This window comes from Vespa mandarinia, chromosome 5, assembly GCF_050613455.1.
Source record: "Vespa mandarinia isolate Hongniang chromosome 5, ASM5061345v1, whole genome shotgun sequence".
Lineage (NCBI taxonomy): Eukaryota > Metazoa > Arthropoda > Insecta > Hymenoptera > Vespidae > Vespa > Vespa mandarinia.
The window spans coordinates 8,107,304-8,122,101 of NC_140814.1; the positions used below are offsets into that span (position 1 = coordinate 8,107,304).

At 30.9% G+C, this 14,798-nt stretch overlaps 3 protein-coding genes and 1 long non-coding RNA gene across 7 annotated transcripts; 2 read left to right on the forward strand and 2 right to left on the reverse strand.

The window, feature by feature from the left end:
* The first annotated feature begins 77 nt into the window (after positions 1 to 77).
* Positions 78 to 506, forward strand: LOC118450569 (uncharacterized). Its single transcript, XR_014982183.1, has 2 exons — positions 78 to 289; positions 437 to 506. It is a non-coding gene; the product is annotated as an uncharacterized LOC118450569 (long non-coding RNA).
* Positions 507 to 4,844: 4,338 nt separating this feature from the next.
* Positions 4,845 to 7,490, forward strand: ICA69 (islet cell autoantigen 1-like protein). 3 transcript variants are annotated; one of them, XM_035886395.2, is made up of 7 exons: positions 4,845 to 5,006; positions 5,087 to 5,127; positions 5,212 to 5,480; positions 5,551 to 5,893; positions 5,998 to 6,273; positions 6,358 to 6,982; positions 7,067 to 7,490. In XM_035886395.2, the coding sequence occupies exons 2-7, from the start codon at positions 5,120 to 5,122 to the stop codon at positions 7,184 to 7,186; spliced, it is 1,641 nt and encodes a 546-aa protein (XP_035742288.1). In that variant the 5' UTR covers positions 4,845 to 5,006; positions 5,087 to 5,119; the 3' UTR covers positions 7,187 to 7,490. The 3 variants fall into 3 exon arrangements, with proteins under 3 accessions (XP_035742288.1, XP_035742287.1, XP_035742289.1); XM_035886394.2 differs by lacking the exon at positions 5,087 to 5,127; XM_035886396.2 differs by lacking the exon at positions 4,845 to 5,006 and having other exon boundaries at positions 5,077 to 5,127.
* Positions 7,491 to 7,573: 83 nt separating this feature from the next.
* Positions 7,574 to 11,317, reverse strand: LOC118450566 (armadillo repeat-containing protein 8). Its single transcript, XM_035886392.2, has 8 exons — positions 11,100 to 11,317; positions 10,905 to 10,978; positions 10,119 to 10,569; positions 9,551 to 10,045; positions 9,154 to 9,445; positions 8,542 to 9,065; positions 8,257 to 8,423; positions 7,574 to 8,064 (listed from the first exon to the last, which is right to left on the reverse strand). The coding sequence occupies exons 1-8, from the start codon at positions 11,124 to 11,126 to the stop codon at positions 8,028 to 8,030; spliced, it is 2,067 nt and encodes a 688-aa protein (XP_035742285.1). The 5' UTR covers positions 11,127 to 11,317; the 3' UTR covers positions 7,574 to 8,027.
* Positions 11,318 to 11,788: 471 nt separating this feature from the next.
* Positions 11,789 to 14,758, reverse strand: Golgin84 (golgin A5). 2 transcript variants are annotated; one of them, XM_085657305.1, is made up of 7 exons: positions 14,308 to 14,758; positions 13,809 to 14,185; positions 13,335 to 13,722; positions 12,981 to 13,185; positions 12,679 to 12,918; positions 12,375 to 12,608; positions 11,789 to 12,283 (listed from the first exon to the last, which is right to left on the reverse strand). In XM_085657305.1, exons 1-7 carry the CDS (start codon positions 14,403 to 14,405, stop codon positions 12,224 to 12,226), a joined length of 1,602 nt encoding a protein of 533 aa, XP_085513431.1. In that variant the 5' UTR covers positions 14,406 to 14,758; the 3' UTR covers positions 11,789 to 12,223. The 2 variants fall into 2 exon arrangements, with proteins under 2 accessions (XP_085513431.1, XP_035742336.2); XM_035886443.2 differs by having other exon boundaries at positions 14,601 to 14,741.
* Between the last annotated feature and the right edge of the window lie 40 nt (positions 14,759 to 14,798).

Below are 14,798 nucleotides of genomic sequence, written 5' to 3' on the forward strand. Positions count from 1 at the left end.
TGATCACGATAGTAGTAGATACTGACGGGCATATAAGGAGTAGCAAGAAAGTATTTTGCTTGTAGTTAAATATACAAAAACATTTAATCAAGAAGAACATAATCTTAATTCTTTTCATCGCTTTCGTCGTGCATTTTTAGGATTCTTCGGAATGAGCACCGAAGCTACAGCTAATCCATCCAGCAGCTGACCCATTAGCTGGTCCAAATTCTAAACCCGATCCAGAAGCAATAAATATAACTATTGATTAACAATTACATTAATTCGACTATCTCTTTGTTACGTGTCGGTATGTTTATTTACAAGAACATTTTGTAATTGAAATGTTTGATAAAATGTCTTTTATTTATTATTTCAGTCTATTGCATGTTTGGCTAAAAAGATATTGGATTAACTTATTGTTTATTCCTAAAGTAAATTCACGATGATATTACAGAAAATCTAACGAAACCACGAACGATGCCAGAAGAGGGAGAGAGACAAAGAGAGAGAGAGAGAGAGAGAGAGAGAGAGAGAGAGAGAGAGAGAGAGAGAGAGAGAGAGAGATAGAGAGAGAAAGAGAAAGAAAGGAAAGAGAAAAAATATAGCCGGCAGACTCCGCGTCTCGACATCGAGCATCGACGTTTCTTAAATGTGCTTATGAATGAACTTTCATGAATGACGCCACGATATTTGTGGCTCCAGTTGTAGAAAACCTTCTTCACAATGAAAATATCAATGACAGGAACTGGCGCAAGTCAACGAATTGTGCGAAATCAAATTGACTTGCATTTTTTTTTATTCTTAAAAAACTTCGCTTTTTTTAATTCATTTACACACCTATATGTATTTATCTACACTCCTCCACTCTCTTTTTTCGTAAAGTAAGCTTTATTAATTAATTATTAACAATAAATTCGCAAAAGCGTACGTTTATTTTAATTTATTTTTTTATTAAAAAAACATTCGATGAAGTCTCGGAGTTCGAGTTACGATTACGTACGCTCGATGAATTTACGTGGGTAGACGCATTTGAAATGTTTGAAAGAAATCAAGAGTCTAGAACTGGTGCCTTCCGAAGATCTTAATTTTAAAACGAACTTCGCAATTTATATTTATAGTTATATATATGTATATATATATATTTGATATATATATATATATATATATATATATATATATATATTTGATATATCAGTACCACGGAAGAAGATACACAATGGTTATTTTTATGTCTACAACGAAGGCTCCTTCGAATATTTTAATTTTCCTTTCGCATCGCGTAAAGCACACGGAATAGAAGATAGTTGTCTCTAAAGCAATGGATGCTTTAATACAGCTCGTCATTTTTCCGAGAGTCGTAATAAATGAAGACACGAACGTATACATCGTAACTATATGTACGTATCCACGTAGAAAAACAGAAAGATAAAGAAACAAAAATGAAATAAAAGTTTGCTTCGAGAAATTAATGAAAGTGAAACCATGTGTTATTTAGAGAAAAAATAAGAAAAGTAGTTCATTCTCGAAAAAAAAAAAAAACGAAAAATGAAAATTCTAGCAAGCTCTGCTATTAGAAAAGTTAAAGACGATGATACCGTTGATCGTGCATTCGAGCTATTATTTTAAGAAACAATTAACTCGTCGCGATGACGTGGAATATGCTCATTAAAAGCAACAAGCAAGACTTGACAAATATTCGTTAGACGACACGAGCTTCTTTTGTGTGGCTTTTGTATCTTTCCTTCACGTTGGACGATTTTTATCGTGATGATTTACGTTGAGAATGACTTTTCTAAATCGTACGATCTGCAATACATTTATTTACCATATTTTTTATTTGCATTAGCATATGAGTATATTCTTTTCGAATGAGAATCTAACGAGATATCAGTCGACGATAGGAAATTATCTTTTTTTTAATATAAGCAATGGGGCAATTAATTCAGGGTCCCGGATGGATTGAAAGAGACGAACAGGAAAAATAAAAGAGACAAAAGGGAAAAGTAAATGCCGAGGTGGGTTATAGGAAGAAACAGGAGCTAGACCTATTGGCGCCTTCGTACCAAAAGGATCTGCGTAATTCAGTATTTATCACCGCTACTCTCGTGTATCCTATCCTCGCTATACCGACAGCTACGACAAAGATACGAAATAGAAATTATAAGAGGAATTTTTTAACCCTTTTAAGTGTTATTCTTCATCATTCGAGATGAATTCAGGAAAGATTTCTTTTATTTCACATCTCAGTAGAATCCAAATCTAACTATTTATCAAAGATATTGATACTGCTTCGAAGATCAAATTCAAAAATTAAAACGAAAGAAAGTCATTGAAAAAGAACTGCTGTTATAATTAATTTTCATGTATCATTTCGCGTCTAATTCATTACTAACGCTTCCTAAATGTAATACAGGATCATTTAATTGACTTCGCTTATGTAACAAGCGAGAAATTTACATAAATAGAAGACTTGTACAGTTTGAAGATTGCAGATTATGGAAACGATACAGCAACTACAGAGTGTTTCTCTAGCGAATTCGCATTATCCTTTGCTACACTTGTACTTTACTACTTCGTCGTGATAATTGAATTGCGTAATTACACGCACCAATCTTTATATCCTAATATCTATTGTTTTTTATTCGACATTTACATAGTATCAGAGATAAATCAAAGAAATAAATAAAACTATTCGTATGTCGATAAACATCGAGACTTTTCTTTCATAAAATTTCACTTATACGTTTATGAGGGCTTGGAAAATATAGGACAAGTTGTAGGATGTGCGTAGGTTGCTGGCGCCTGCGAGAAGGCTAACCAGATATACATTCGTGTTCTAATTATGTGCATTCGGGCTCAGAAATATCAGATTCACTGATACATTGTTTCGATCGGACGAGTATAGGCATCGTGTTTTGCAAACCATATTTTACAATCTCTGATATTTTACCTTGGCATTGTTGGTCGGAAGGATTCGATTTTCTTATTAACCCTAAATTCGTGCTTCCATTGTGAGATCGTTAGCCGTAAATAGTAGATTTCGGAGGGCCGGATAAGCGGAAGGGATATATCAAGAGTCCGCAACTGTTATAAAATATTATGTACTCCGAAGATGACTATAGAACCGCATCGGTGATCTCGATTATTCTTAACGGTAGTTGGAAGCTTTAAAATTACAGTAAAATGTCCTTTTGCTCATAACATTATGCTTACTACTTGACTCGTTAACTCTTTACCTATCATTTGCGTGATAATTCTTCATATGACTCGCGACTAAGTGTTATTATCGATCTTCTCAGCGACAATGGTATTTTATATGATTTACAATGATCAAGTTAACAGACACGAAACGAATACTTAAAGAACCAGCTCATCCTAAACTCGAAACCACCGATTGGTTTCAGGTCGGTAATTAAACGTAACCTTCTCTTTTTTTACTCTATATATTTCATATTTTAGGCTTATCAGCGCAAATTTTCCTTTTCCTTGAAGGGACTAAAGCGTGAGTGTTACGTGAAAAGTTTAAAAAGATAAATTAGAAATAAAACAAACCATTCGCCTGTAGCTTTAAACTCGAACTGTCACGTATCCTTTTTATTTTTCTACCATTCCTTCCGAAATCTTCTAAAATTTTTTTCGAACTTCTCAATTTTGACAAAGAAGTGAATATTTTCTTTCACGCTCATGTGAACTTCCCTTTTTCTCTCCTCTGACAACTTTTTTTAGCAAAGTTTGACACGGACGCGGTTACGAGCTAAGTGAGGACTTTTTAAAATCTCTTTATCACCATCGTTCACTTTTAAAATTCTTTTTATTATTAGAAGATCTGATTTTGCTTCGTTTGTTCCACACGTATATACTTCTTCTACATCATTTTTCCCTAATTATTTTAAAATACGCTGACGGCAACCTAAACGCATTAATATCTCTTGTGAGAAATGACCATAAAAGACGACTATAAATGAAGCAGGATCCTTATAGGATTGTCGTCAAATGTCTGCGCCATTATCGTTTTCCTTTACGCTACATTCATCGATTATGATCGTCGTTTACAGCCTCAAACGTATTGTCCGCGTTTTCACGCATTAGACGCAAGATATCTTATCTCGTTCGTATATGATCTTATAACGTTCATTTATGCTTTTCTTACTAATCTTTGCGTTATAGTTTTAAATGTTACGCAATTTTATTATCTACATCTTTTTTTACCGTCTGTTGCACCATGCACGAATGTAAGAATTTTGCTTACCATAAGGGGTCGTCATATCATTGTACAGTAGTGCGCTCTTACGTTGCTTGATCGAACCCTTTTTGAAACAAACATATGATATGGTAAATTATGCTACTCATTTCTGTATTAGATCTCTATAATAATATAGATTATCAAATTTAAACAATTTCTTTTTTATCAGTATTATCACTTATTCAGACGTTTTTAGGCGATTAATATATCTGAATGTATTTCAAGTGTGTGACAGCATGTTGAAAAAATTAATTTTTATTTGCAAAAAAAATGTTAATAAAATTTATTTATTTGCTAAAAATATCTACTAGAAAAAAAAAAGAAAATTTTTGAAAAACGAATTTATCTATATGACAAAGCGAAGAGGAAATGTGAATACTATGTATACTATCTATTGTCATAGCAAGTATTCATTGAAAGTTATATTTACATGTACGAAATAAAATGAATCGTTCAAAATAACTAAATATATCTGACACCACTTTTCTTTATTTTATCGTAAACTTTATATACCTTTCGTATAATAACAGACGGACGTAATCAAAAATCCGTCCGTTTTTTCGAATTTTTTTAATATGAAATGTCGTCTACATGTACATAAGCCTTTTACTATTCTAAGCGAACGTAGCCATGATTGTGAAAACAGCAGTAACATGGCGTACGCTTGAAACGTCAAACTAGCATTAAACTTGTAAATACATTAATGCCTTGATCGAATGTATCGTTTTTCGTCATACCAATCAATATAAAACGAATGAACAGTAATCGTCATGAATACGTAGTAAGTTTTTTAAGTAATACCTACAGATAGACAAAAAGCTTATAAAATCGTTCTATTTTCATTTCTTTTGGTTTGATTAGATCTATATCAGTAAATGAATAAAGCCATTGGAAATGCTTATGTAAATATAATACATACTCAATTTTTTTAATCAAATTATTTTCCATTACATCAAATAAAGTAAAAAATTGTTCTATGTTAAAAGTGACAGAAACAATTCAGGAATATCGGGAAATTCATTTGATCGTTGGATACAGAAGTCAAATGCACAAAATGATTCTCCGATTATTAAGATGCAACATCAATATTGGGTAACAAAACAAGCCTTATCTCGTAAATTAGGAAAAAAAGAAGATGACTGCATAGTTGCTTCGGATGCAGAATTGGATGCCAAACTTGAATTATTTCGTAGTATTCAAGAATCCTGTTCCTATTTGCAAAGAGTTATTGATAAATATCAAGAAAGATTATGCAGTAAGTATGATCCTAAATCGAATAGTGATAAGACAATAATATTTATAACTATCATATTTCTGATACTTAGATCTTGCGCAAGAAGAAAATACTATGGGTCGTTTTCTAAAAGAAGCTGGTAAACAAGATAAAACAAGAGCTGGCAAAATGATGTTAGCTGTTGGAAAATCATTGTCTTATTCTGGACAACAAAGACTTGCACTAAGAGTACCATTGGGAAGGTTATATCAAGAGGTTGAAACATTTAGGCAAAGAGCTATCGAAGATACGTTGCAAAATGTTCAGTCAATGGAAAAAGCACGGACAGAATATCGTGCTGCATTATCGTGGATGAAAAATATTTCTCAAGAATTGGATCCGGATACCTCTAAACAATTGGAGAGATTTCGAAAGGTTCAAACACGTGTCAGACAGTAAGTCTTTTTATCTATAATTAATAATAATTTGTTTGGAAATAATATGTACCATCCTATCTATAATATAGATTACCACATATATTTCTTTATTTAAAATATAGAGGGAAACTAGCGTTTGATAACTTGGCTTTGGACTGCCTACAGAAAGTAGATTTGTTAGCTGCAGCCAGATGTAATATGTTTAGCCATGCTTTAGTTTTATATCAAAGTACTCTGCTTAATTTTACTAAAAAATCTGCACAAGCTTATTCTACAATAGCGAATAGCTTCAAAGGCTATCAAAGATACGATTTTATGGTTGTAAGAGAACTTGCAGAAACCTCTTCTAAATTGGCACAGGAAACCGGGGGAGATGATGATCCTGACAATAAGGATAAGTAAGTTAAAAATTAAAAATAGGATTATTTGTAATATAAGAAATTTTTTTACTAATAAAATAATACATATCCTTTTTATTTCAGATTATTATTTTTTGAAACGGATTATCATGATAATGTTGAGGAAGCTGAAGAGGTAAAACCAATTACAGAATGTATAGACAAACAAAATGAGAAACTCTTAGATATCGAATCTGACCCAAAAGACATATTGGAGTCAAAAGATTTAAATACTAGTCCAAGTTCAACCAAAAATGGAATAGTAGAACATCTTAATAGTGAACATAACAAAGAACTCGATCAATTTTTTGGAGATCTGAATCTTGAAATAAATAAATCTATAAATGATAACAAACAAAAAATAGACAAAATAAATATGAAAACTCATTTAGATATAGATAAAAGTTTGTCAGAACTGGATTTGGCAATGGATGTATTTGATATTTGCGATACAGGTTTTAACTTAACAGATCTCTCTTCTACAGTATCAGAAAACCAAAGTAGTCAACCACTACAATTATTGACTTCAGAAAATTCTGCACTTTTAAGTGATATCATCAATGACAAAGATGAATGTAGTAACTCAAATGAGTGGGATGCTATATTAAATGATACCTTTTTGCCACCAAATATATTAAAACAAAGTTTAGGTGATGCAACACTTGGTGTTGGACAAAAGGATATGCAACTTACAAATACAGATGATAAGGTCATTTTTTACATTAAGATACCCAAAGTACTTTCCATGTTTACATATATGACATTTGATTAATGGTACATGTATTTCTTGCAGAAAAAAAATAGGATTGGAAAGGGCAAAGGTAATTCATGGTTAGATTTATTTGCAGAACTCGATCCACTAGCTAATAATCCAATGGAAAGCTTAGGTAGTGATGGGGATGCACCTGTGTAACTTTTATGACGTCGATATGGTATTGTCACAACATGATTAGTTGCATTTGATAAACAGGACGAAGAATGATCCTTTATGTTTCATTATGCATACTAAGTGTTGATGAAACGTTCATCTGTTATCAACATTAAGTGATTGCATAAATATATACCTGCATTTAAGCTATTCAAAATAATTAAAAATATAATTAAATTTATATATTTTAAGAATATGGTTTTAACATAACCATGATAAAGAGATATATTTCCATTTCATAAATTTTTCATACAAGCTCTCTACCAAAGATAATACAAGCTCCAAACATGTATTAAGATCTACCAGTCAAATATTTATTTAAAATATATGAAAAAAAATTTTGTTCTCACGATAATAAAATGTATTATTTGATTACTATATAAAGATTATAGTACAATTTGCCAGAAGATGCACTGAAACATCGAATGTATATAAGCACTCTCATATTCTCTTGTATTTGTAATGTTTCTAAATGTTTGATTTTTCTTATTGCAATCGAGAACTCGAATTAAAAACTTTTGTTTATAAGGTACTCAGAAGGTACCAAGCAGCATTCATACCCTCTCTCCTATATACGTAAGGTATATGTTCATTCTTAGATTATTCTTTAAGATAATTCTTTTTCTTTAAATAAAATAAATATAATGTAAATAAGCTACAAGCTCAGGCTTAGAAATATTATTTTCACCTTATTTCAGTAGGTTTAAGATGCTTATGTATTAACAAAAGCACAAGATCACAGTATTAATTCTACATCAAATAATATCATTCAAATAAAAAATTCACAAATTTAAAATCTAACCTTCGTCATTAACATGATCAATGTTCATGCATCGTAGAATTGTGCCATGGCAGTTTTTACTCTGGAATAAAAATGATAATAATGTGTGTGTGTGTGTGTTCATATATATATATATATATATAAATATAAATATAAATATAAAATATATATATATATATATATACACACACACACATATATTGCATGTTCTGTTTTTATATATGTGTGTAATGATTTTTAATATAGAAAAAATGAAAAATAAATAGCAACATACTTATCAAATAGTTGAGAATCTTTCGTGTGACGTAATTGTTGAAGAATACGATAAAGGCCTAATTCTTTTAAACGTGCTTGACGTTGTGCTGCTCCAGGTTCTTCTCTCCACACTAAATTGCATACGCAAAAAATTGCTGCAACTTGTAGCTTCACATTGCTATGCATCTACGATAACAATGAAATACATAATAGAAAACTTGGTAATATATATATATATATAGTTATTTACAATCAATATTAATTAGTCTTTCTTAATGTCCACAAAACGATTAATGTCGTTTACCATATAATCCATTAGCTTCTTTAAAACATCCTCATTAGCCATAATATGATCTCTGGCGCGATCACCATCGGCTACATTTGCCAAAATACAGAGAGCTTGTTCCTTTACATCCGCTGGGTGTTCTGGATCTTCTAATACTAATATAACTGCTTGCATAAAATGAGCTGCATGTTCACCCATTATACGATCTATGTGTGCTTTTGTAGAAAGCAAATTTCGTAACAAACCAAGGGTTTTCATTAAAACTGCTAATTCTGGATCAGCCAAAAGACGAAAGATTTGGTCAGTGCCTAAGCAAGATAATATTTGTGACTTCACACGTTGTTCCGCTTGAAAAGCAACATTCATTAAAGCCCAAATGCCATTTAGTCGTAATGCTGGATCAGGTCGTTTGGTAAGAGAACACAATAGTTCTACTCCACCAGATTCAAGAATTGGTTCTTTACTTGGACTGAATTCTAATAATAAATTACACAAAGTGCTTGAGGCAACGGTCAATAAATCATCTTCACTTTCTGTTCTACCTATGAAGAAATGATAACAAAATCATATTGGATCAGTAAATTGTATCTATTGTATATTTATTTACCATTACCAACAATAATATGATACCTTCCAACCCTTTATCTGCACCATGAAGTAATTGCATAAGGGGCCTCCAAACTGCATGATCTTGAAACGTTGTACGAAGTTGTTGTACACTTCTAGAAAGAGAATGTAAACATCTAACTGCAGCTAAACGAACTCGAGGACCGCCAGGATCTTGTAAACCAGAAACAACTTGTTCCATTAAACTTTCTGTTTCAATGATACGCTTTCGAATGTCTTCATCATTAGCACCAAGAGAAGCAAAAGCTCTAAATGCAGCTTGGCGCATATCTTGTGTTAATGTCGCATCTTGTACCTATAAATAAAAATAATAAAATAAATTTTGTATAATATCCTTAAATAAAGTAACTGAATTCATAAATTTTTGAATACTGATATTAACAAAATATTTAAACTTTACCTGTGAATGTGGTCTCAATAATTCGGCTAATGTTGGAATAAGGTGATTACTAATAGAAGCTAAACGTTGCAAATCAGTATCAACTTCTGTAAGATAAGCTAATGTTTCTGCTGCGGCTATTCTTTCTCGTGGTGGCCGATCTCTATGACAAAGTCTCACAAGACAAGGTAAAGCACGATATACGACTCTCGGATCTGTAGACGGTAATGCACCAGCTCTATGCATATATGCTATACATCTTGCAGCTTCCAGTTGGACTAATGAACTTCTCTCACGTCCCATCAATTGTCCTAACGCTACGGGCACAAGTTTACCTCTAAGAGTATTACTTGTTGTTGCTGCAGCAACCATAGCAGACACCATATGATTTTGATAGCACATATTTGCAAGACAAGCCAATGCAGGCAATTGTACATCAGCTAATGGCGAATCGAGTTGCATTGCTAATGTTTCAACCGCTCCTCCTTTAGAGAGGGCATTTTGTTCCTCCGCAGTCTAGCAATAAAATAAATTAATTTCTTTTCATTTATAGAAAAATTAAAAGCTCAAACACATCATGTATTCATACCTTACATGCCGTTGTTAAGATGGTTGCTACACAAACTTGACAAGTAACAGATCTGCTTGCTAATGATAATAAACGTGGCACCAAAGCAGGATCTTGGTATATAGAATGAACAGGTGCTGCGGTGTGTTGGAACACAGTACGTAAGCAACGCAAACATGCTTCATTTAATAAATCTAAAATTTTTCCTTTTCCTTCTGCATTGGTATCAGAGATAGGCATAGAAAGCAAAACTTGAAGAAGTAATGGTACCACACCCAGATCAATAAGAGCTAAGACATGTTGATCAGTACCCTTAGCCAAAGAACCTAATGTTACAGCTGATTCTAGCTGTATACGCTCTGAGAGTGGACCAGATGTATTACCAAGTAATTGTAATAATCGAGGTACTACACCTTGTGCTATCACTGAACCTTTTTGTCTATTGCTTCCAATTACAGAATTTTTAAGGCATCTAAAATAAAAAATCCAGTATTATTTCAATTTCTATATATAAAGGATTATATATATATGTGTATATATATATATATATATTATAAGCAAGTATCATATAGATAATTGAGACATATATTAAACAAATATGTTAAGTTTATTTTCATCACAACAATAATAGCACTTAATTCGAAATAAAAATATTTACGATTTATTTAAATAATAAAATTTTATATAAATCACTTATATAATTAACAACTAATTCATGACTTCTTAGTGACTAACGTTGGTACATATCTTCTAAAAATGATATTTGTGCATAATCGGAATTAGAGGTTAAGTCTCACGCTCACTCACATAATTGCTTGTAAACATTTATGAGGATCCGGCGAATACAGCTCATCGATGTAGCTCCTTGAACTTTCAACATCCTATGGATATAATAAAAAAGTAATTTTTTTAATTCACTGTCATTAACTATACTTACACGATATTAATACCGAAACTAAAAGCAAAACCGGTGCAAACTTAAATCTAATCTCGTCAACTCACCATGAATGGCTGCATCACCGAAACCATGCTTTCTCTCTTTATTTCTACATAAGTATTATTAAATCTTTTATTCGTATTATTCTTGGTACGATCATTCACCACGAGGAACAATCGATGCCAGTTTCCTTATTACGTGAATATTCGGAATTTTTACTCTCAAGCCGAGGAATGAGGATAAACTACGTTCTGATATTGTATCAAATTTTGTCACAGTTTTGCCAACTATAGGAATTATTTCGATCCAATGAAAATTTTTCTCCTTTGCCTTTGCCGATAGGTGCATTAATATTGTTATCATTGTATAAAAACGATAGCATCCAATGTATAAATTGTTTGGATAGCACGTCAAAGATAAAAAATTGTGTTTTATAAATGTTGTCTTTTTTTACCAATTCGATATCAAACAGAAATATAAATTTCGTAGAATTTTAGGAAAAATATTATGCAACAATATTTCTATATAATTGTTATCATTGTTTAAAAATATTCCCTAGGTTTATATCGTCTATTCGTTCATAACGACTGATTTTATAATCAGTTCACAATTTTATCGATAGTTGGCGGTCCTATCGAATTGCAATGGCAAATCTGACGTTTTAAAATACCGAATTTTTCTTCTATCTTCTCTTAGAATTTGCAATTTTTATTGACACGAGACAGTGACATAAACAGCATAAAATCAATGGGTATATTCGTGTACATAATATTTTTATTCTTCTATCGTCACTTACTTAATAAGGTTTATTAGATTTTGGACATTCTATTCTCATCTTTAGATAGAATCTCCCGATTTATATAATTTTTTATTTAACAACACAATATTTAAAACGTTTATCATTTTAGAATTTGAAGTCAAGACAAGATAAAATTTGTAGTAGATCTTCTTTCAGTGATGACTGATTTTTGTTAAAAATTTCAAGACGACAGTCCATCTATTTAAACTATACCTTCTCAAATAAGAAGAAAATGAAAAGAATTACATACATTTTAATTTATGATAATTAAATAATTTATATCAAAGTATAACATACTAAAATAATTCTATTATGATTAATGATTAACTTCTCTGCCAAATATCTATATAAAAATAACAACATTTTCCAATTATCTATTGTTAATTTATATCAATGTGCTTCTGGCGATTGCGAAAAGAGTACTACAAGAACCCAGAATTGAAGTAATGCCTAAAAAATGTAAAAAGTAATTAATAGATATTTACACAATAAGCAATAATAGGATTTTAATTGATTAGAATAAAATTTGCTATATACTCACCATATAAATTAGTACCAAAATTCTTGCAAGTGGATATCGTCTCAAAAAAACCCCTGTACGAATACTGATAGCATCCAACGAAGAATAAGCTCTCTTCACTCGTCTGGTGACACCGGTATCAAATGGTGTTTCCATTAAAAAGACAGGAACTTGAGTTTTTACATCATCATTATCGTTTGTATTATTGTATGCTACATTTCTATTGGAATTTCCCATAATAGTTCTAAACTCGAGCTAATAACAAAATATATTATTATAATTTAAATTAATTAATAAATAAAATTGTATATTCTATTAAATTTACCTCTAACTTTTCAAACTGAAGACGCAACGCATTACGTTCTGTAGTTATGTTCTCTAGAGCTTGTTGCTTATGAACTAAAGTTTGAGTAAGAGCGGCTAATCTAGATTCTACTTCACTATTTGGTGTGGATGTTGCAGATAACTGCAAACGGAGTCTAGATATTTCTGTATCTTGTTTTTGTATTTGTATAGTATAATTATTTTGTTGACGAATTATTTCATCTTTTAGTGACCTTATCTCCTAAAATAAATGATTCTTATTTTTGTTAATTAAAAAATCTGCAATCATATATTATATACTACCTCTGAGTGTAATCTTGCAATTTCTTCTGCATCTTGTCTTCTTTGTCTTTCACTTGCAAGACTTTCTTGAGATTTTAAATTTACTTCATTATATCTTTGCCTCATCTTTTCTAAATTAAGATCAGTATTGTTTAATTCATCACGTACTGTTCTTAATTGTTCATGAGTTTGTTGATTTTCTTCTCTGAGGAGATCACGTTCTTGCCTATAATATAATGTATATATTTATTTATTTATACATTATGTATATAACAACTTTTATTTTAAGATTCAATATATTTAACATTTATTTTAAGATTGCTTAATTAATTTTGAACAATTAATTATTTAGTAATATAGTTTTATAATTATTACCTCAATTGTTTTAATTCTACAAGTGTAGCATCATCTATGCCTGTGAATTCATTACGCCTTAACTCTGCTATTAACTTTTCTTTGTCTTGTAATATTCTAAAAGCTCTTGCTTTATGTTGTTCTAATTCGGATCTAGTGGAAAGTAATTCTAATCTACTTCTACTAAGAACAGTTTGTAAATCTGTCATCTGTTTTAACATTTGCATGTTTGTAGTTCTTAAGGACTGCAATTTATTATTTAACACTACAATTTGTTTTTGATGATCTGTTAAAGTTTCAGATGAAGATTTTAATAAAGAATCAGGTGAAATCATTAATTCATCTGTATCTAATGATTGTAATTTTGAATCATATGAATATTTTGGCTCGACTACTTCCACAGCATGATCTAGATATAAATTAAAGAAAGGAAATGAGTTTTAACAATTTTTTGCAACAAAATTGAAATTATAATTAAGAATTAAATATAATTACCATCATCTGTTCCCCTTTGTATCATTTGTGAATCAAAAGCATTATCTTGATATCTATGTATTTGATTTCTTAAATGTATATTTCTAATCTGTAGATCATTTTCAAAACTATAATTTTCACTATCAATTGTATTTATAGTAGTACATGAACTTTCTTGATTTGGTTCATTATTCTGAATCGATAATTGCAATATGGAATCTATATTATCTGTAGATCGTTCCATTAATAACGAAGGTATTGGCGATGACAGTCCAGATTCTACTGCCGTTTTTGTCACACTTTTTGATGATGTATTCAGATACTCCAGAAGATTTTCTTCGTGTGTAAACTGTTTTGGAGTTTCCAAGGAAGATTTTGTAATAATACTATTATCGTAGCTGAAATAAGCGTAAATACGTAAATTTTACACAAAAAACTCTTGGTACTGTATAAAATTAATATCTAAGTTTTTAAGTCTAAATATACAACACTTTATTACAAAAATAACATTAATATTTACCGCTTCCAATAATCACTGTTCAAGACAGTTGCACTATTTTTATCTATCTTATTCAATAGATCTTCTACTTTATCTGTAATATCTGACAGCCAAGCCATTTGGACACATACACACACCTATGTGCTATGACGTTTTTACTATAATTCTTTACTAATAAAAATACTTTAAAAAATTTTATGAACAAATCTTTAATTTCCAATTTTTTATTTTAATTCATTACTTTAATACTTGCATTAAAAAAGTGATTTGAAAAATAAACAAGTTGATAAACTAAGACTGCATTCGTTTCTTACCGCAAATATTACAACTGATGACGATTACAGATTAGTACCGAAAAGTACCAAAATACATACTCGCAAATGCTCGCAACTCGTTCAGGGTTAAAGCTGGTTTCATCTACATTTCCGATATACCGCAGGTGAATGCAATCATCCTTAGAAGTACAACCATAAAGCTTATACTCATGTATAGAATGATTGTGTCTATGAAAA